This window comes from Polyodon spathula, chromosome 10, assembly GCF_017654505.1.
Source record: "Polyodon spathula isolate WHYD16114869_AA chromosome 10, ASM1765450v1, whole genome shotgun sequence".
NCBI classification, from domain to species: domain Eukaryota; kingdom Metazoa; phylum Chordata; class Actinopteri; order Acipenseriformes; family Polyodontidae; genus Polyodon; species Polyodon spathula.
Window position 1 is genome coordinate 32,321,953 of NC_054543.1, and position 23,549 is coordinate 32,345,501.

General features: G+C 39.1%; 1 protein-coding gene across 2 annotated transcripts; it reads left to right on the plus strand.

Moving 5' to 3' along the window:
• The first annotated feature begins 9,081 nt into the window (after positions 1-9,081).
• Positions 9,082-18,202, plus strand: LOC121321600 (T-cell-specific surface glycoprotein CD28-like). 2 transcript variants are annotated; one of them, XM_041260604.1, is made up of 4 exons: positions 9,082-9,176; positions 11,338-11,700; positions 15,808-15,926; positions 17,535-18,202. In XM_041260604.1, the coding sequence occupies exons 1-4, from the start codon at positions 9,122-9,124 to the stop codon at positions 17,649-17,651; spliced, it is 654 nt and encodes a 217-aa protein (XP_041116538.1). In that variant the 5' UTR covers positions 9,082-9,121; the 3' UTR covers positions 17,652-18,202. The 2 variants fall into 2 exon arrangements, with proteins under 2 accessions (XP_041116538.1, XP_041116539.1); XM_041260605.1 differs by having other exon boundaries at positions 15,808-15,891; positions 17,535-17,661.
• The last annotated feature ends 5,347 nt before the right edge of the window (positions 18,203-23,549 follow it).

A 23,549-nucleotide genomic window follows, 5' to 3' on the forward strand; every position in this document is an offset into this window, starting at 1 on the left:
CACCTGTGCTTCTGCAGAGATGATGTTCCAGTTTTGTGACTGTCGTAAACAAAAACTTGATTGCAGGTCTTACAAGCAACAAATCTAGCCACCGTTCGTCATTTTCACTCAATATAATGCCAAAAGATTTCCACACTTCTGATTTACCTCTCGAACTATTATCTACCACACGGTATACACCTTGCACCTCATGGGTCATGCCACACATAGCACTACATTGATTTTACGGAAACAAAAGTGGCTTTATATTGCTCAGTTGTCCTATTGCCTCCAGCAATTGCTTTGGATTTTCAAATTTGTACATTCATTATGTGAGGAAAGGTTAAATCCTGTACCCTATAATTTACTGGCGATTTAAATTCAGACCTGACCCTGACCCAAAAATTATATTTTCTGAACCGCACCCGAACCGCAACAGTCAAACAAGTGAACGTTCTGACCCGAACCCGACCCGATGCAGGACTTTGATACAGTTCTCCTTTTGGTTTAGTGTTAACCATAGCAAGGAATAGATCACTTTGCTACCCCCTCTTTTGTACTGTCAATCATGACCCCTTGGTTAACTAGTGCAACTGCTCCTCCAATCTGCGGCTGTCACGTCGTTTCCCTTTCCCGGTTGATGATTTAGTGTATCATAGCTCCGTCCCCCTTCCAGCTGACCAACCTCTGTCTAACCCTGGGAATGAATTGTCTGGCCATCCACAGTGCTCTCACAGGTCGGGAGGGAGATTTATCATCGAGAATCATCCCTTCTCTGTCACATGGGGACATGACTATCATTTTAAAAAAGTTTTTTTACTTCCATTTACTTCCAATGTCACAGTATTTTTAAAAAAAATTACATATGTCATACTTCTTTCATTTTAGAAAATGTGACCTTAGACTATAGCAATGGAGGCAAGAAAATCACGACACATTGAAAAAGGTACTAGTAGGTCCCAGTTTTTAAGCACTTGGGGCAGATAATACATTAAAGAACAGAAGAATAACATTTTTACCTTTATTAAAGAACATTGGAAACCTCATTCACAGAACTTTCATCCACCAATCAGGAAGCAGCATTGCATGGCACTATCACACCATAAAACTTTCAGATAGAATGTCTAGCTTCCAGGAAGTGGTATTTGAAAACCCCTATCATCAATGCACACCAGCTTTTATGGAAATTGCTAGAAAATGGTGGAAATGCAGATAAAATCTGTTTTTCTACAAAATGATTATTTAACTTCTAAAGCATGTAAAGAGCAAGACAAAGTAAATAGCAGATAAGTGGGGTAAACAATGGTTTCTCATGGTAAAGCATGAAAAAATGCATAGTTTTATCATAGAAACAGCAGCTTGTCGACGTGGACACAGCGGATGTATGTTACTGTGGCAGGCTGGCGAGTGGATAGAGGCCCAGAAACAGTCTGCAGTTAAAAATAAAAACTAATTTTATTATAAATAAACAAAAATACAGGTGCACAAGGGCAAAACAAAAAATCTTTAAACACAAATGAACCAAAAAGCAAAATTCACCAAAATAAAGGTTTCCAGGCTGGGCAATGCCTTCTCTGGATTCAAAACTTTCAAACTTTCAAACTTTCAAAAATATCACAGCAAACCACCAACCTGCTTCCTCAACTCCCTCCTCTTTAATGAGAAGCAGAGGCCCCCTTTTATGTCAGGTGGCTGGGTGCTGATTGATCGTTAATTAAACTAATCATCTAATCAACCCCAGCCACCTGAACACAATGAACCCAGGCAGGTAGGGGAATTTAACCCCATCCCTGCCAATTTCTAAAGAGCAGAGCTGTGCTCTGCCACAGTTACACTTACATTTTTAAATATATCTAGAGAACTGCTTATTTAATATTAAATTAATACTTTTTCATGTTACTGATAGAGCTCTTTTTGTATTTACAACCATGCCAGAGGATTATATCACTGACTTTCACAGCTCTGTAAAATGTAACAAATGGCAGAGGCTTACGGCAGTGACTTTTTATAGTGTCAGTACAATCACATGCTGCCCAAGTAGATGCAGAGTGAAGTAAGTTCTGGTAAAGTCTGTGCTCGCTATCGTTTCCCTCCCACTACAAGGTACTGTGCACTGAATGATATCTACATTATCTTGTCTTTGTTGTGTTGTTTTTCAACTCTTGTGACATTTCAGGCCCTCCCACTCACCTTTTCCTGATTGGAAACAGTGTCGAAAAACAGAACACAGATTAATGACTGTATAATTGTGAACCCTAAATCCAAAGGCTAAATGAGATGCATTGGGGTACTGCTGGTAATCTCACTGAGGTTCAGGAGCGGATGCAAGGGTAACGGAATGCATTCAACTGGTGCCACAAACCGCAGCACCAAAATATACATTTTCTACCACACGCTTTTATTTTTAGCGCAACTATTTTGACAAGCCAGGTGAGGGTGCCAGCTGTGACACCAGCAGGTTTTTTTAATCTTTGACAAGGAAAACATAATCTGGAAGTAAGAAATGAAGAAGAAAGGTTAAGGTGTGAGGTGTTTTAGGATACATCTTGTATTTCCTTTAATAGGAATAGCTTTTAAAGCTCCCTTATAGTGTTGCTTTTTGAATGAAAGGCAGTGTAGTAATCACAGTAAAATACAATTAGATTACCTATAATTGCATCTTGGCCTATGCAGAAAGATCTTGAAAATTTAGTTGCTTCAAATATAATATAAGTGGTTTAGGGTTCTGTTGCTCCAATATTATAATTTTTCATTAATTATTGCTTTGAACTTATTTGGAAAATCCAAAATGGCAGGTTAGTGATTTGTCCACGGAAAAATACCAAGCACCAGGAATGCTCTACCCACAAACTGAACACATCTACAATGCTTCTATGCATATACTGATCACTTTTCTTGGAATACTCTTGGAGTATGTATCTTTTTAACACTTTCAAGTTGAAGGGGTTAATAATATTGTTTTGTTAAAAGCATCTTGTGCTTTGAAACAGTTGTTTTGCAATAACCTCAACTGTTCAGTCTTGTGGTAACTGTAAAAATAGTTATAAAAATGCTGCTATCACATGATTAACACATGTTTGTGGCAAAGTGGCTGCTGATTGTGAACCAGTGCAGAGGTATTGCAGTGCAGGAATAATCACAGACAGACAATTGTAATGTGGTTTGGAAAACGGATGGTTTATTTTTGTAATTCCTAGTCTGGTGACCAAGCAACAGGCTCCGGCTATACACAGCAATGTGTAAAGCACGGAGAACAAAAAGACAGGGGTTGCAGCCCAAATAATAAACACACGTTATCCGCCCCACAATAATACTAGCCACGGTTACCAGTCTGAGTGTGTGCAGTAGTGATCGTGGGAGTTGATGACAATTATTTATAGTGACTGTGGTGAAGTGTTGATTCCGGCTTTGTGCTGGCCCAAGGCGACAGCTCTGGATACGTGTTAGCTGTCTGGTGGTTTCCAAACACAGACAATTACTAACAGACACAAACAAACAAAACACTCACGAATATTCTTTAAACAGATCTCACTGGGTCTCTCACGGTCCTTCTAGTTTCAATTGCAAAAACTAAGCGAAGGAGTAGATTGCGATTCCCTGACCCATTTTATGCCGTCATGCATGACCCCTTGGTAAACAAGTGCAGCTGTCTTAACAAGCTGCTACGTCGTTTCCCTTCCAGGTCAGTACTTTCTTGCAACAGAGTATCACCTTCTTCCAGACTGACCGACTTCCCGACCTTGGGAAAGAACTGTCAGGCCAGCCCATCCAAAGGACTCTACTTTCGCTGCTTAGCCACCTCACAGGTCAGTAGGGAGGTGTACAACCAAGGTTCATTATATTTCTGTCACAATGCTACGGGAACAGAAAATTGTATTCAACAGATAAGGGGGTTCTGGGATGAAGGCAAGGCCAGGCACAATAACAGTATTTTGTAACATAGTGTAGAATGCCCTAGAAATAGTGTGGAATAATTAAATAACTCAGGGCAATGCCTGCTTTCATTAGTATACGGCTTGTTTTGTGATGGCAAACTAAATGGTAAAATTGCTTTTTGCTGATGTAGATCTTCAGATGGTTGTTGGAACCTCTACAGAGCACTCTGAATTGTTTTGTTGGAATTCGCTGTTGCCAGGAATAAAAATATCATTGATTTTGAAGTCGGACCCGATCGTCTCTGTGTCAGGTATTTTTTCTCTCTGCACAGTCTTAGATTTTACTAAATATTGACTAGCTTCCAGCTACTGTCCCACATCAAATGCAGAAACACAAACTGTTTTGCAAAACAGGTTGTTTATTATTAATTTTACATCAGGTATCAAATCAGAGAATGGAAACAAACAAAAATGATACAAGCTGTTTAAACAACAGGAAGTGTGAAAGCCTTTATATACAGAATAATAAAACTGTGTGGAGCCTGCCTCTGTCTCGCATCAGATACTGGAATGTATTGAATTGATATAAACGTAGATGAATCTAAAAACTACTGTCCTTTAAATCCCTTAACAGTACAGCAATACACTAAGAGAAAGACATGCATTGTTAGCAGTTTGATTGTCATAACGTTGGTACAGTACTACAATGTTAATGAACTCTGTGGCAGTATTTAGATTCACCACTGTGTAGAGCCATTGGTTTGGCCCCAGAGACTCTTATATCTGAACCAAGAAATAAATAGATGTAGCCCTCTGGAACGAATATGCCTTTAAATCTACTGTAACGTTTCACATACTGTAGATATTGCAGTAGCTGTTCTAAAACAACAGTACATGCGACAGGGCAAGAGTTACTAAGGTCTTTTTTTCCAATTCTCACCATTTTTGTGAAACAAAAATAAAACCAGTAACAAAAGTTTCACTTTTTAGAACAATTTTTATTAAAAAAACATTGGTGTAAAGATTTTCACAGCTCTGGTCCTTTAAACCAAAAGACACCTGTTTGTATGTAGTTTTTAACAGATTTGTAGCATAAACGTGTGAAGTGACTAACTGTCTCCTGTGAATGTTAGCTGGCTGCAAGGTCTGACTCGGAGAGTCTTACTCATCTATCAGACCTTGCCAGTAACAGTCCTTCAGATATTTCAATAAAAAAGATGGGGGTTTCTTTAAATATTGCTAAATTAAGGTGCTATTTTAAAGTGGGGGAAAATGCCTTATCGACTCACTATAGTGAAAGAGCACACCTTTAATGACATACAGGCATAGAAAACAGCACATGGAGCATTCTGCTTGAGTGCAGGGAAAGCAGGGATAAGCAATCATTATTACACTTCAATCTTTCTTGTCAGATGCTTTACCAATATCTTTATTTTACAAAATGTACTTAAATACATTCAGGGGGTCTTGCTATAGAGATCTCAATTAAACCTGTTGCCATTTAGTTTGCGATAATAATGATTGCTCTTCCTGTTGTCTATGTGTTTCATGTGTCCAGTTCTAAACACCAAACTGCTAATCTTTTAGAGTAATGACAAATCTGCAAACAAATAATGTATATTAACAGAACTGTGCAAACACATATTTTTCTGTTTGGTTTTATTTATTTTATTGACTTATTTGCAAACTCACACAATATTGGAGGCAGGCCAGCTGTTACACATTTGGGTGCCTGGGATGACTCCACACTTTCCCTGTTTATGCTGCATTGTAAACACTTGCATTTGAACTAAATAAAAATGAATGCAGTTACTCTAATGTGAATATTCACATCTACACCGGAGGCAGAACCATTGAAATATAAACGCAGGCTTTGGAAAGATGTTTAGACAAGCAGCCTGATAGTTGTTCCCATCAAAGAGGAAGTCCACCCACATACGAGCACAATTATGTTCCGTGAACTCAACTCCGTTTGCAGATTTTTTTTTTTAATTCCCCTGTGGGGATATGAATTTGCAGAATTCAAATGCAGAATGTCCGAGCCCTTTAACTTGCTTTACTGACATGGAAATTGTGTAAAAAGATGTCTTTGAAGAATACACCAAATCTGAGTTTTCATTGCCTGGTTTTGAATGAACGCTGAGCTCTAGTTTATCTGTAAGCAAGCAGTCCTGTGTGGTGTATCTGTTTAACATCTCTCGGCATGTAGGAAGATCAAACAGTGTTCAACTTGCGTAAAGTATTCAGTTACCATAAAGTAATGGTTTAATATTATTTCTGGAGATAAAATATCTTTATCTTTGGTGAGGGGCGTCAAAAGATTAAGGAGAATTACAGTGCCTCCTGTGTCATGGGCTGATGGAAAAAATCAAGTTTTCACCTTCGATACTAGCGACATTTACAATGTAACTGAAGCCTTTGTTTTGTTTAACCATTTGCATCCTCCTTTTTCCCCTTTGACGTTATTTTTTTTGGTTTTGGTATTGTTTTCTGATTAAATAACTGACATGGGTACCGTATATAATGTAGCACTGTAGCAAGTTTCAAATTTGTTTGAAGACTAAAAGTAATTATAATGTATCTCAAGACTGGCTGGTCACAACCTTGCTTGCCCTGTTATCCTCAGAGTTTGTGATATACACTGCCGTTACAAATTCTGACCCCTTCAGTGACATATGGATGCTGCTTGTACAAAAACAGTGTCTGATTATATCACACATACACATATTTTGATACAAAAGACAGTATTTCAGATTTACTTCACTCAGGTCTTGTGGCTGTGTCTTGTGGACACATAACTCAGTTTGGGCCCCTTGTTATCCATGGAATCAGCTAACTGTTGTTAATTTCAACATTAAGTGTTCCTAATCACACTGTACGTAACATCATTATTATAAATATAGTTATGTAGTTACAATGGAAAAAGAGGCTTTAATAATTACAAAATGAATTACATAATGTAATTACTATGTAACCACTCGTGTTATTACTGTGTAGTATATACAGAATTTGTATTAACTAAAAAGTTAATACAAAATATATATATAGTATATACAGTAATCCGTCGCTTATCTGCCCGTCACATATCCGCCCATCACATATCCACCCTAGCTGTTTATCCGCCATAATCAATCTCTTCAGCAACGTCAGTTTAAAACTGAGCAGAGAAGATTACTTCAGGGATTGTAGATCCTACCAAAGTTTTCGTTCACTGTGTTGTATGTGCTCCGTGCACTGCCATTGCTGACAGTGTCACATGAGGTGCTCAGTGTGTTGAAATGTAAATAAATCCCGCTTGCATGCAGGCGTATCAGCTTCAACCTCCGTCTCGATCTCCTGCCTGTCACTCAGCAGTGAAAGCACGCACCCACAAGGCAGACGGCTACTCTGTCTTTTTGTGTGAATAAAGTAATTGTTACAGCTGTGTATAATGGTATTTAAAAAAGGACTCATTCACCTGCCTTTTTACATATTGTTACAGCTGTGTATAATGGTATTTAAAAAAGGATTCATTCACCTGCCTTTTTACATATTGTTACAGCTGTGTATAATGGTATTTAAAAAAGGATTCATTCACCTGCCTTTTTACATATTGTTACAGCTGTGTATAATGGTATTTAAAAAAGGATTCATTCACCTGCCTTTTTACATATTGTTACAGCTGTGTATAATGGTATTTAAAAAAGGATTCATTCACCTGCCTTTATACATATCCGCCCTTACTCTGGTCCTGCCGCAGTCAGATATGCAATGGATTTTTATATATATATATATATATATATATATATATAGACACACACACACACACACACACACACACACACACACACACACACACACACACACACATATCTTGGCGACGTGCATGCACAGTACTTGTTCAACAATTGGTCAAGAAAGAGCAACACCAACCTCCTCGTGTCACGGAAGGTAAACCCATGTGGATGTCACATACAGTGTATGGGTTAGGTTTTGGACGTTTGCAACACCAGTGCAAGATACATATATATATATATATATATATATATATATATATATATATATATATATATATATATATATATATTAGTTCTTTGCAGGCTGACTACACACATGGGTAATGCTTACATGTTCACATGCTATTGTCACTTGTCTCCACCTGGCCTCCACTGCCACATGACCAACCAGTTGGATACATCAGGTTTTACTGCTGTTGACATGCACCCTCAGTTGTACTAAATGCATTACACATTCTAAAAAGTTAATACAAAACAAAGAGAACTTGCTTCATTGATTTACCTTTAGACACTGTGTCATCCCAGAAAGCTCAAGGGAAATCTACTAAAGTGATATTACAGGGGGGCTCCTTCAGGTTTCATTATAAGATAGCAGCAAGGGGCTGCCCTGTGATGCATCTTTGCTCAGCACCTGCAAATACGGCTTTGTAAGAACGAGGACAACCTGTTATCATAAAACCACAAGACTGCGGTACTGTTTCTAATGAATCACTTCCTGCTCAAGACTTGCATGCACTGTTAAGTGAAAACAATGGATTTAAGCATGCCCTTGCCCTTTTCTGTTAGCAAGTGTAACAAAGTGAAAAAGCCATGTTTAAAAGCTTGACTTCATACATTGGAGCGTATATTAAAAGGATTAACTCTTTTTTTTTTGTAATTTATTGTACAGAAAGGTTACAAAAATGTTAAAGGAATGCAATATACTTTTTAGATATTCATTAAATATCTGCAATGGATATTTGGTATGTGCAATAGTCACCAGCACCTTTGAGATTGTCTCTCAGCAAGCCTGAGCAAGGTGTTTAATAAGGCCAGTATAAAAATGACCACTAGGGCTGAGCACTGATCATTTCTCCAGTGTGGTTGCAGTGTCCTGTGTGTCAAGGGCGCTGGAACTAGGGGTGCTGCGGGTGCGGCAGCACCCCCTTGACTTTGTATGGCTTCCATCATATACAGGGTTTACAGTTTTGTTCAATGGCTTTCAGCACCCCCACCTTAAAAATCGTTCCAGTATCACTGCTGTGCGTGGGATAAAATCTATACAATTTTAACAAATCTTAACTGCTAATGGTTGCTTTCTTATCTGTGCTTTATAATAACTACAGTGCGCACCATCGTTTGCACAAGGCATATCTGTCTTGAGTGCTGGAACAGCTTTACTGATGAATCCTACTTTCCAGTCACGTGCTGCCTGTGTATATCAGCAGTGTGCTTTCTTTAGTTGCATTTCAATCAGAAACACCAAAGCAGAAACTTCCTTTGTTTGCAGTCATGATGCTTACAGTGATCTTCTATTATATCTTTCTAAGAATGGTCTGTTCAGAAGGTAAATCCATTTTCTTTTTCAAATTCTTTTTAATAGCTTACACACCAGGTTATATTGTTAATGTGTAACATGTGTCTGACAGCCACATTGAGCTGTGACACATGCTGTATATCCTGCTGCACATTGAAAGAAAAGTTTTGCAATCTGTTTTTTTTTTTAAACCAAAATGCTAAAATGGACTTATAAAAATATTTTTTTTAATTTAAATGTATAAAGATAAGTGTGTGTTTTAACCTGTAAATTTGTCTTGTAAAATAACCTAAATTATGCTGGTAACATAAAATAAATGTAGTGTACTCTTAAAGACAGGTACATGTTACATTGTCGTTACCATTTATTAGTATCTACTACATGCACCTAGCACACGATTCTGTGATAGTACGGAACTCCAGATAATATTTTCCCAAATGTAACAAAAAATGTAATTAAAGTGTGGTTACAGTGCAGTTAATGTACCTATATTTTGTATCCAAGACGTACATCTTTTTGTTTTACACACCAATGTTTTTAATCACTTTATTCAATGTTCAGAATAGTAATTCCTTTTGTTAAATGTATCTGTCCTGCTTTAGATTGCAAGGCACAAATAGTTTATTTATTAGAAACCTTTTCCTTTGTTAACACACAAAGAAGTTAAGTTTAACAAGGCAATGGAAAAAGGAATTTGTATTATTTTATTTCATAACTGTACTAGATTTTGCAGACAAACAGACTAGTTTAAAGATCTAAACCATGGAGGTTCTAATACTGATGCCTATTGTGGAGCTATTTTCCCTATGCTGTGTATTTTTGTAGAGAATGAATGTGGAAATACATTGGCTGTGTATTACACAGCAGTATTGTGGTACTAATGAGGATGCTAGTGGGGCCACCAATAGTAATGTATACATGACCATACTTTACAGAAACTCAGATGCAGGCTGTATCAGAGTAGCCCACTCAAGATTTTTTAGTATCAAACATAAGTAATAATAAATGTGATAACCCACAGAATGATTTTTTTTAGATCATTTTACAGAACTGGGGAATCGAGCTGGAGTGTGTCACCACTTGTGCCTCCCAGGATTACCCCTAAAAATAAGGGATGCAATGCAGGGGGATTCCATGGTGCTGTAAAATGTTCTTAAAAACCCAGCTGTGACTTGCCCCAGAATGGTATAGATTTATCAACCCCCCCCCCTGGTTTTTTTAGTATAACTGAATATATAACATGATGAAATCAGTACAATTTTGTGAGAAGAGGTGACCGGTTTAGTGGGTTGGAATTATACTGGAAAACTCATTTTAAAGTGTTTGCATGCCATGAGTAAATGAGGTACAAGCAGTAAATATCCTTGCTCTGAGTCAAAATGAAACTATATTCGGTTATAAACCATCATCGAAAATACAATAACAAAAAACAATTGCACTTCCATATATAGTTTTAGTTTTTCAAAGAAGCCAAGAACAGCAAAGTCGTCCTGTAAGTCATTCAATTCTAATTATAGTATCTTAAAACATTCATTTGTAAGTCATTGTGCAACTTTCAATCTATCAAACTTGGACAACAACATCAGTTTATCTAACTATTTCTCTCTCTCTCTCTCTCTCTCTCTCAGAGAGAGAGAAGTCATCGATAGAAACCTCATCAAGTGCTCTCTCTCTATGAGAGAGAAGAGGAGATATATATATATATATCATATCGGTTAGTATAGTAGCCATCTGTATCAGTCTGTGGGTGGATAGTTACTGTATTACTGCTATTAGCCAAGGTGTCAAGGTGCAAAGTACCGTATGCTTTGACATTTCATTGCACTGTAAAAGCTATCTGCATAGCCTCTTTTCTGCATTTTTCTCATGATGATCAATTTCCTATACATTTAACACTATCACATTTGATACTGTTAGTAACTTCGCTATTGCTGTTTTACAGAGCTTTCTTGTAGAAAATGTAATTCTTCTACTACAACTACTACTACTACTACTTCTTCTACTACTACTACTACTACTACTATAATAATAATAATAATAATAATAATAATAATAATAATAATAATAATAATAATAATAATTATTTAGTAAATTGCTATTAAAGCTATATACACATTACGAGGGAATGAATGTCTGAATGGCTGTTTGTTGTTCCATCAAATATAGAATGCATTTCTATTTTAATTCACAGAAATGATCCAGCCCAAGTTCATTATAGCAACAGAAGATGGTGAGGCGGCTCTGGAATGTATATATGCTTTGGAGGAAAAACATAAGCGAGTTACGCTGGACGTGTTCAAAGGACCAGATGAGATCTGTGCACCTGTATCTGTGAGGCAAATAGATAATGGCACTGCTGTTAATTCAACTGTTCATTTCAAAAACTGTAAGGGAATGGCCAAAGGGGACAGAGTAGTCTTCAAACTCTCAAGCCTACAAGAAAAGGACACTGGCACATACTACTGTCGGCTCAATATAATGTATCCACCTCCTTTTCGCAGTCCAGTGGGAAATGGAACCTTGATAATAATTCAAAAGAAAAATAACAGTACAGGTAAGTTATTCTTAAGTAAAACGATAATTATAATACCCTGACCTGTTATATATATATATATATATATATATATATATATATACACACACACACACACACACACACACACACACACACACACACACACACACACACACACACACACACATATATATATATATATATATATATATATATATATATATAAATATATATGGTTTTCAAACTGTGTGGCGCGCCCGATGAGGTTATTAAGGAGGCGCTAATACCTGACTGACTGTAAAATACTTTTTTCTGACTTCCTAACGATTGTAAAATCTCTGCGGTAAGTGGCAGACTTGGTGAGCCCGCCTCCAGGATGATTGACTGATCAACTACCCAAGCAGGGAGTATGTTTAATCTGACCAACCCCCTATGAAATCTGACCAATCCCTCTGAAATCTGACCAATCCCCGTCCACATAGTTTATGTTGTTTCAAACCTATTGTAGCTCAGCTCTCCTTGATTTGAAAGTTGTAGATCTAATCATGGCAATTGTTCCTACGAAGTGCAGCGGTGGGTTTTATTTTTTGTTCACAAAAAAAAAAAAAAACATTAATACATTTAAGTAGCCCTGCAGTTTATAAATAGGGTGGGTAGGGTCTTGACTAAAGTTTTAGTTTAATTAATAGCTTTCAGTCTGTGGAGAAAACGAACAACGAGGCTGCAACTTTTTATGAAATAGATATTTTATAATGTTATAAAAACAAAATCAACAACAACAAAAAAAATACGCTGGACAAATATTACACTAATAAACTAGTCAGTTATTAAAATGTTGCACCCTTGTTTTCTTGTTCTTTATTCTGCTTTTATAAAATGCGAAATTAAGGACTTGGATGATTTAAAAGTGTTTCAATGGTTACCTTTCAAGTGGAATGACAACCATTACATAATGGGAAGAGCCCTCTCTGACCATCAATCACTGAGCATATATAAGAAAGCTCCCCTATCAGGGCCCTGCTGTGAGGAGGAAGACCCTCCAACCTCCTGTTGAAGAGGGTAGTCCTGACATTAGCATATCGACATTTTCTCTCTCAGTCCACTGAGTCTGGTCACAGATTATCTCGTGCGTCTTTGTTCTGGAAATTGGCTGATTTGTTGGTTCTTCGAATCTACAAATTTCACATGGTAAGCTACACTCTCAAGTGTTTTTTGAGATTGCTCTTGCCCGAGTCTCGCGTTAGTATTACTGATTAGAGCTGGTTTCGACCCTTCTTTTGAGATTGGGAAGCAGCCGTAATTCTCTTTTTACTATCTTGTGTAGTCCAAATTACCGTTGTGTGAGCTATTGTGGTGCTGTAGGGTGACTCCGCGGGCTCGTCCCCTATGCCGATTTACTTGATGTCAGCTACCTTGCAGCTCCAGCCTACTTGTCCCTCCCGAGTCTCCTAGTGCGGCTGCGCTTACCATTGACGCAGATGCTGATTGACTCAGCTACATCAGTATGACATCGGTCGCGCTTTCCTCGAATTAACTTGGCACCGGCTTGGACAACACCTCGACACCGATTGATCAGCACCTGTGGGAAACATCTTTAAACTCGGCACCGGTCAGAACACCGACCGCTCGGCACCAACTGCGCTCTGCGCGGCACTGACCTCAACGCTGATAGACTCGGCATCGACCTCTTCACTGATAGACTCGGCACCGACCGCTCGGCACCGAGCGCGGTCTCCCTCGGCACCGACTGATCTGCACCGACTACTCGGCACCAACAGTGGTCTCCTTCAGCACCGACCTCAGCGGCTTTATCCACGCTCTGATCGGCACCGACACGGTTCGGTGCACACAAGACCGCCACTGATGCCGATAGGCAGCACCGATCCTCGCTCCATGTCAGTGTGCTCCACAGGGTCCTCCACTGGCTTTCACCGGTGTGACCAGTGTGCGGCAAAACTCACCAGGCAGGACGAACATTCCTCCTGCACCAGGTGCCTAGGGCCAGATCACAAGGCCAGGGAACTGGTGGGTGAGTTGGACTACTGTCCCTGCCATAAGTTCTCAAGACGAACAAAGCCCTCTCCCCAGCAGAGTCTCTCTCCTCGGGGCAGGGGAGAATGAGATCAGTGGTCCAAGGCCCTTTCCAAAGGTCCTCAGGAACCCCACCCGCCACGGTGACCAGGAAGCTCCCCCATACTCCTGGATATTCTTCACCCTCCCCACCGGTACAGAGGCGTAGACACCCGTCCGTGGAGGCAAGATGGTCAACACCACTCAAGGGGACATTCCCCAGGAGGCAGGCGGTCTCCAAAGACATAAGCCCGATGTACACTCCTTGCAAAAGAGCCGACTCTTTTGTACAGCTGTATCGGCACTATGCTTTAGTGTGAGAGGTCCCAGATTCACGCCCGCCCTCCGCCTGTGTGTGGATTACCTCGCCCTGTGTTCGGTTCCTGCCTGCGGAAACCGAGATCGCTACAATACTTTGTGATGCTGGTCTAGAGACAAGGGAAATCATGTCTGTGACAGGACACCGTAATGAAGGCTCAATTTGTAGCTACTGCACAGCAAATCAACAACACCCTCCCTCAAATCCAGCCAGTCAAACTCCCAACCCTGTTTCAGTTCTTTCCGCACCAGCCAATCCACTCCCTGCCTGCTTGACGCTTCGCCTCCAACAACAAGTTTCGAGTCAGACTCAATACTACACGGACTATTCAACAATTGTACATGTCCAGATAAATTATAATAAAGAGTAAGACCCCAATAAATAAATATGTTAGCAATAATAATAATAACGTTTTCTCTACGTGTATGTCGTTTTTCTATTCTAATTATGTTAGGGACTATTTTCCTCAGCGGAATGCTACCTGGCGAAATATCAGAAGTTCAAGGTAAATATAGGTTTTAAAGTTTTGTTTTTTTTAAAGAGAAAATAAATAAATAAATCGTTTTCTAGTGATAGAGCCCTCTCGATGCAGGCTCTGCTTTGTGGTAGATAACCTTGACTTTCGTTAGCGCCCTCGCTTCCGGCTTGGGACGCATAACTCCAGTCGCGGCTATCTACCACATGGTAGAACCCACATCAACAGGCTCTATCACTTAAATAATATTCTTTTTTAGATTTCATGGGTTTGGGGCTGAGGATGTATCAATAAACAATACCAGTTGATATGGATATATGTAATAGGCTAGAACAGTAAAGTGTATTTTAAGTTATAGCCAGTGATCTGCTAATTAGGACCAAGTTTCTTTATTTTATTACCAATACACTTCTGTGCACTAGATGGTGCTGGAACTTACTAATACAGTACTGTACTGACACTGGCTGATCTAACCTACATTACAAGTCTATGGCAGGTAACTACAATTAAAGAAGAGCACACAACTGAAAGTAAAGCATCTTAACACAGACTTATCAACAAAAAAGTATAAAAAGCACAATATTTAATTACCACACGGAATGTGTGGTAATTAAATATTGTAGGCCTGACATTAAAAAAATATATATTTTTAAATACTGAAGAAGTTCGTTGCCTCACAAGCTCATGTAATACCTATTACATTTTTTTTTTTGTAAAATGTTATGAGTCTAAAAAAATAACAAAAATGTAAACAAGCTAAAAAGTACATATCCTTGTTTTTTAAAAATGTGCTTGCATTTTTGTGTTGCTAAAACAGACCTTACATTTGGCATCCATAACCCCCTAGCATGAAGGAGGATAGCTGTTTAGATTACAGAAGAGTCAAACACTGGCCTGATTAACCTCCTCAAAAATGAAAACATATTTATTTTTATAAAGCTTCAGAGAGGACATAAAAAAAAAAAAAAAAAAAAAAAAGTGATGCAAATTATCTCCTGAAATGAGTTAAACTCCACTTACCTGGGTTGCATTCATGACTTCAGGTGCTAGCCATTGAAATAGAAAAGACAGATATGCTTTGGAACACCTACATTCATATGATTAAAGAGGATAGATTTCAAGTTATGGAATTTAATAATATAAACATATATTTTGAATAGCTTGTATATGTTAATAAGAATTATCATATGGTGAACAATGGTAATGTTTAAAGAAAACAAACAATATAGCAACCTAACAGGTATGGGCCCTTTAAAAACAGCAATTGTTTGATTTATTACAGAGACCCCATCTTCATCTACTGGCACTTCAAAGGACTCCCTGTTTTGGGTTCTGATTGCAGTAATTACAGTAATCACTCTATATGGTATGATCGCCTCCTTGTTACTTTACATCGCTTGTGTGAGTATTTGTTTTATTCTTAAATTACTTGTGCATGTATTGCAAAATCTCTGCCACAGGTTATTATCGTGCTTTTCCTTCAAGCTGCTTAGGAGTCAATTTGATCAATCCACATCACGCCAGGATAAGTCAGACCTGAATTTGATTAGTGCATTTTACATCAATGGAGAGAGTAGGGTGGGATAAATCTAAGTAAGCTTTGAGCAGAAGGTAGAAAGCACTTTTTTACACAGTTATAAATGTATAACTTCCAGGTGAAGTAGTATAGCATCTAAAACACTATGGGAAAAAAAAAATAATTATCTCCTATTAAATTAAAACACCTGTATTGATCAATTACTAAACAGATGAAAATGTGAATGCTGTATATTCCAGTTCATTCGAAAGGCAAAGTGAAAATGCTTTTGGCTAGAGAAACTGTTAAGGCATTAGCCAGACATTTGGTTGCTTCAACCTATACACCACTGGTATCTATGCTGTCACAAACCTGGTTTAAAGCATACAGGAGCATGCCTGGGTCTGAGGTACTGAGACCATGACATATCAATAGGCTAGGAGTTCATATTAATAATGAAACATGTAAACATCTTTGTGGTTCAAATGAGAGGCCTCGCCTCTTGAGATGGCAGCAGGGGAGAATAACAGGAAACTGTGTATTTCACCTGTTATGTGTTAGAATTAACATGCGATCCAGCACTGCAGGCTGAAGAAGAAACACTTGTGTCACAGACTACATAGGTCATTCTGGTTATGAGTGAGCCTCCTTTAAACCAGATTCATTGTGTGTGGCAGCAGTGTAAGGTGTGAGTTTATTGTGAAATCTCCAGGATCTAAAGACAGGTTAGCTTCAGAACATGTACAAATAAGGCTTTACTGGTTCATTAATTAATCAAAATCTGAATGGTCTTCTTTTTACCAGCCTGCTGGAGGCTCCCCCTATGAATATGCATTGAGATATACAAATGATTTAGACACAGTTTTTTAACATTTGTATAGGGTTCCAAAGGGTTCCTCATTTTTATCCTGAACTTGGATAAAAGCACCTTAGAGAGTAAGTAGCGGGGATCCAAAAAATACAGCGTTCCATTTCCCCCACGTGCTGCTACAACTGTTTAAATAACGTACCTGTCATTTTTATTTTCATTGTTAACATCCTGACAAGGTTTAACACTTATAACTTTAAAGTCTGTTCCAAAGCTTTTTTCGAAATGTCCGCTCTAGTGATTGTAAGGATTATTGCCCACATTGTCAAACACGCAACACAGAAGTAATGAGCCAAATCCCAGTGCACTAGAGCGGACATGTGGAAGAGAGCTTTGAAACAGACTTTTAAGATATGTTTAAAAAGCTAGTTAGGATGTTAACAATGAAAAGAAAAATCACAAGTACGCTATTTAAACAGTTGTAGCCACACGTGGGGACGTATAACCCTATATTTTTCGGAACCCTGCTACTTTCTCTTTATATAGAAAAAATGATTGAGTGATTTTAATAAGAACCACTTGACTTTAAACATGAAATAAAGGTACAAACTGGATTTATAAGCTACCTACTCTTTAAATGTATTTGACATGACAATTACAGTTATTTTATGCTTTTTCTTTTCAGTACAAAATAAGACAAAACAAGCTCATCCAAAATGACTATATGAATATGAAACCAAGAGGACTCAAAAACAACAAGCAGCAGGGAGTACTCCACCCGAGCAGAAATGGAAGATACTGAGAAAGCTTCTTTTCATAAAGGCAACTCTTCCTTCACAGCAGAATGAAACCCCTTTGCTGCTTAACAAAAATGAACATCAACATGGTACAGCTTCATGACTATTTTGCAGAAATGCCAGACACTGATATAACTGTCAGCTGGTCTAAGGGCTATCATTGGTTGGCTGTGAAAAAGGGGTAACATCAAGATATGAGCAAGGCCTGGAAATCATGCTGACATTAAGACCGAACTTTTGTTACATTTTGGATAGTTTGCTCTGTATTTAACAGATTTGTGGAGAAGATAAAAGTCCAAGTTACAATGTAGGCCAAGGATGATTTGAATATCTTGTTGTATTGCGATTGTTCGAACCTGCTCTAAATATATGTTAGATAAAATATACCTATCAAAGCGCATGAAAGGAACTGCCAAAGTCTGATGCAAATTAATAATACATTTTAAACCTTTTAGCAACTAGAGAGCTTTTTATTTTCTTTATATAAGGAGACAAAAATAAAAGCTTTGATAAAAATGTTCTGTATTTGAACTTTAAAACCTACATAGTAATTAAAGTGCCCCTATACAGTATATATATATATATATATATATATATATATATATATATATATATATATATATATATATATATATATATAACATGTTTATGTATATGGTTATGAGTCTATTTGAACAACATAGCTTAAATGTGACATCCATACCCCTTGCTGCTGTGTGCTGTGGGTAGTAACAGGATGGGTTTTTATTCATAAAGTGAGAGTGGGCCAGAAAGCTTCAAATAGGAGGGAAGCTTGTTCCTGTGGCTAAAACCACTGATTGCAAACAAACTGGTAAGCTAACAGCATCTGGTTTTTAAGCTACACAATGGACTAATGGGACACTGCAGCTTTAAGGTTGAAGAATTTTAACATTTTCCACACAGAAAGCATGGGGCAAAATATGACAAGCGAGACAAAGGAAAAACTGTTTTGTACAGAACATTTTAAAAATAAGTACGTGACTACACATGTAGATACATATATACAAACCTTTTTAAGGAATGAAAGTAAGATAAGAAAGTAAGCAGATAGAAAAGGCTTTTTCTTTACTTTTCATATTATTTGTATTTTACTTTGTGTAATATGGCCTATAAAAAGTGAAACCCTATTATAGCTAAATTTAAATGATTTGAAAAAAAAAAAAACTTATACAATCTATTGTCTGTGAATGAAATAGATGCATTTATGTTGCATGTTTGCTAAGTTTAATATGTGTACTAATTTCATATAACAATATAACATTTCCAGTTTTATTTATCATTTCAAAATAATAAGTTAAGCCACATACTTCTTCAGGTTTACAATTTAGAAGATAATTTCTACGGAAAATGCCTGATGCCACGTTTTTTTGTGCATGGGGTAAGTATATTTCTTCCATTTCAAAGATATCTCATGTTTAATGTCACTACCTCTTTCAGTTTTGGGATGTCTAGACTGAATTCTAGCATTCGCTTCAAAAATTCAAATAACGAACATGCTAAATAAACAGTCTGATTATTAATTAACAACAGAAACAACCCAAATTAAAATGAGTCTTGGAAGGGAAAGGGGTGTGAGGGTACTGTTGTATTCAAGGAAGCATTTGAAATATAATTTAGAAAAATATATATATATTTTTTTGGTTTGCATGTTATTTCGAGTTAAACAATCTCATACCTTGATTTTACGTGCTTCAAGGAAGAACCCTTGTGTACAAGTTTGTCCTGTGGGGGGCAGCAGTAACCTGTTAAAACTCCTGAACTGGGCTGGAAACTGACTCTACTTTTAGTTTTAGATATCACGAGAATCACAAAATACGTGGAAACACTGACAGATTTTCGAAGAACGTGATTAATTTATGATTACCATAAAATGGAAAATACAAGGCTGTGTTCATTATTGTGATCTAAATTCTTCCTGTAATGGGTTATATAACCACAACCAAAACGGCATGCCATACTTCACATGATCTTTAGAGTTGGCTGAAGGTTGGAAGGTTGGTGATTATATATTTGAACAAAAACATGCCGGACTGTAATTTGTGTGATTTTGAATAGCGATTATTAATTTCTCACTGCGACCAATGTTGAGAAGGGGCAGAAGTGAGAGTTGCATAACTCAATGTTTGAAACAACCCTACATTAGTGGTTGAAATGTTTTTTTTTGAAAATCTGTTTAGTATTTATATAGCAAGGAGTAAAGCAGAAACTAGAGGGAAGTAACTCGATTCAAAGCTGCTTACGTCAGGATGTGGTTTAACACACTAGAATGGGATGATGTAAAACAGGCTTCCGGATCATAAACTATAAAGAAACAACAAAAAAACAACCATGTTTTTTTTTGTTTTTTTTTTTAAAGTCAGATTGCATCCTCTTCTAAAACTACGTCACAGTTTGACATTAAATAAGTATTAACCATGCAAGGCTTTAAATTAATTTCTTACCTAAGTATTAAAATCACTGTCTCCCAGAATGCAACAGTTTATCTATAGTGTTGTATTTGAAATAGTTCCATATCCAGGACTAACGCAAATAATATGATTAATAAAGCTAATTGATAGTAAGATCATTATTCCCTCTCCGCCATTAAAACCTTATATTAAGAGTCTATAATTACTGTGTATTTAAATAGTAACTTATTAAATACCTGTACATGTGTACTACACATAATTATAAATTACATAATTCTAAAAGGCTGTGTGGTCCAGTAGTTAAAGAAACAGGCTTGTAAGCAGCAGGGCCCCAGTTCAAATCCCAGCTCAGGTGTTCATTGTTTGACCCTGAGCAAGTCACTTAGTCTCCTTGTGTTTTATCTTTCAGATGAGACGTTGTTGTAAGTGACTCTGCAGCTGATGCATAGTTCACACACCCTAGTCTCGTATCTTACAAAGCACTTTGTGATGGTGATCCACCATGAAAGGCACTATATATAAAAGAAGATTATAGATTTACATTGTTATTATGCATAGTTACAATGTACAAATAGTTTTGCATGATATAACCCTAACCCTCTCTTTTCTTTTACAATTGTGTGCTTACATATATCATGCAAAAAGTTGTACATATTAAGTACATTGTAACCATGCATAATGACATTGTAATAATGTGTAAGTAAAAGGGACCACTGTATGTTAGTGTGACAGAAATACAATGAGTTCTGGTTATAAATCTCCCTCTCAACCTGTGAGGGTGCTAAATAACGAAAGGAAAAGTATCTGGATGGGCTGGCTTGACAGTTCATTTCCAAGGTCAGGAAGTTGGTCAGCCTGGATGGAAGCGAGACTCTGTTGCAGGAACATATTGACCCGGAAGGTAAACGAGGTAGCAGCTGCAAACTATAGAGGCAGCTGAAATCGTTTACCAAGGAATCATGCGGGGTAGCATAAAAGGGGCCAGAGGAACGCTAATCTTTTCCTTCACTTGGGGTTTTGCGTTTTGAGACTGGAAGGACCAAGAGAGCTGCAGTAGTGACTGCCGGAAAAATAATAAAGAATATTCATGAGTGTTGTGTTTGTTTGTCTTGTCTGTTAGTAACTGTCTGTGTTTATTAAACCACCAGACAGCTATCATGTATCTGGTGCTGTCGCCTTGGGACAGCACAAGCCGGATCATCACCGCACAAATAGAGTCACGAAATAACATTATTTATCACTCACCACGAGCATGACCACATGCACCCAGGACTGGTGACCGTGTGCTGTATTATTGTTTGGGACTGTAACCCTGTTTTGTTTTCTGTGCAATACACATTGTTGTGTATTGCCAGGGTTTATTATTAGGTCGCCAGACCTGGATTACAATTAAAAGCCACTTTTCCACTGGATTACAATTGTTTGCGATTCCTTTTGCACCGCATCACCTCTACACCTTTTCATAATCACCGGTCAAATTGCCACACGTGGTGTCAGAACACGGGATCATGGATCACAACGCACTGGCGGAGCTGCTGGAGGCTATGGAACACAGACGGGACATAGAGGAGAAAAGGAGGGAGAGCTACACTGCGTTCATTGAGAGGGTAGGGCTGGCAATGTCCACAGCGCAGCTCCTACCGCAACACCCGTTATGTCGGCACCGAAGGCTCGGGCGATGAAGATGTCGGCGGAGGACAACCCAGAGGCGTGCTTGGTGGCATTCGAATGGCTGGCTACCACTACGGCTTGGCCAAGGGAGTTCTGGACGAACCAGCTGGGACCCTGCCTGATTGGGGAAGCTCAGGCAGCTTACCAGGGTATGAGTGACCTCAATGCCGCCAACTACGACCTGGTTAAACAGGCCATCCTTCGCCGCCTCAACATAACGGCAGAAATCCATCGGGCATGCTTTAGGGAGTACCGAAGATCCCCGGAAACACGCCCCAGGGTGGTCGCAGAGCAGTTGTGTGACCACATGGTGCACTGGCTGACCCCAGAAAATAAAACAAATAAAACCGTGGCACAGATGGGGGAGGCAATAGTGGTGGAGCAGTTCTGCCATGTGGTCAGTGCCGATACCCAGGCGTGGATACGGCGCCACAACCCCGACACCCTGGAGGAGGCCGTGCAGCTGGCGGAAAACTTTGAGGACTCCCTAGCTTCTGCCTGGGTTGAGATACTGTCAGCCCCTGCCCTTCGGAGCAGCCTACCCCTACCTCTCTCTCCTCCAACACCACCCTCACCATCCGTCCCAGGACCCAGACCTCCGAGACTGCCGACCCCAATGGGCCCCCTTGCCTCCCCCACATGGAGACCAAGGTTGGCCCCCAGCTGGGGTAGAGGTGCTGCCCCTGCCCCGTTGCCATACCAGCAGCAGGACAGATTCTTAACACCTGTTCCCTCTGTCCCCCCGATTTGTTTTAGGTGCCACCAACCAGGACATATGGCCAGGTCATACCCCGCTGCCATGGAGTGTGATGTGGCCACTTGTAATTGGGCACCTGAAATAGGTAAGTGCAGGGAAAATGGTTGGGAGGGGCCTTGTTTGATCGATGTGGTTTTATGTAATGTGAAAACCTGCGCATTAGTGGACCCGGTTTGTGAGCAAACCTTAATTCGGACAGCTCTCCTGGGTGGTGTGTCGTGGAGGCCATGAGGTCAGGTGGCCATCTCCTGTATCCATGGAGACACGGCGTCATACCCCACCCTAAAAGTATACTTATCAGTGGGACCAATAAAACGTCACCTGGTAGTAGGGGGGTGGCAGAAAGGTTGCCACACCCAGTTATTTTGGGCCGAGACTGGCCAAAATTCAAAGAATTGATGCAAATAATGGCAGTCTCTGCCAAACATGTAAACATGGCAGAAAGAAAGAAAAGGGAACGAATTGGTGATGTGTTTCCTTTTCACCCTGAAGTGTTTTCCCCTATTTTCCTTCCTAGAAAAACAAATAAGGAGAGAAGGACCGCAAAATGGGAGGGAGCATCTTTGAGATGGAGATCTTGTGAAAGCTGCAGTCTGGTGGGAAAGTGCTTGAATGGTGACAAACACCAGTCAAAGGGAGTCGGAACGCAATGTGACAAGGTTACTGGGCCAACCAGAGCAGATGCTACTCTGGCCCCTTTCAGTGTACCGGACATGTGGTACTCAAGCGCGGACATACTGTGGGGCCAACACAATGACCCGTCAATAGTGCATGCTTGGGGGCAGGTCTGGTCTATTGAAGGTAAGGATGTTGACGGCGCTGGGGCGCTAGTATATCCACACTTCAGTATCAAGGGGCGATTACTGTATAGAGTAAATCTAGCCGCAGGCACAGGACAGCCTGTAATACAATTATTTGTTCCCCCGTCTTGTCAGACCGCGATCATGAGGCTGGCGCATGATATCCCTTTGTGGGGCACCTCAGAGCTGAGAAGATGAGAGATCGGATATTGGCACGATTCTATTGGTTAGGTCTTCATACTGATG

Excerpts from the sequence above, each read along its gene's own strand:
- LOC121321600 (XM_041260604.1), top strand. The coding sequence starts at position 9,122 with ATGATGCTTACAGTGATCTTCTATTATATCTTTCTAAGAATGGTCTGT. Across the intron at positions 11,701-15,807 it reads AAAGAAAAATAACAGTACAG|AGACCCCATCTTCATCTACT; the intron begins GTAAGTTATTCT and ends GATTTATTACAG. Across the intron at positions 15,927-17,534 it reads TGTTACTTTACATCGCTTGT|TACAAAATAAGACAAAACAA; the intron begins GTGAGTATTTGT and ends TTTTCTTTTCAG.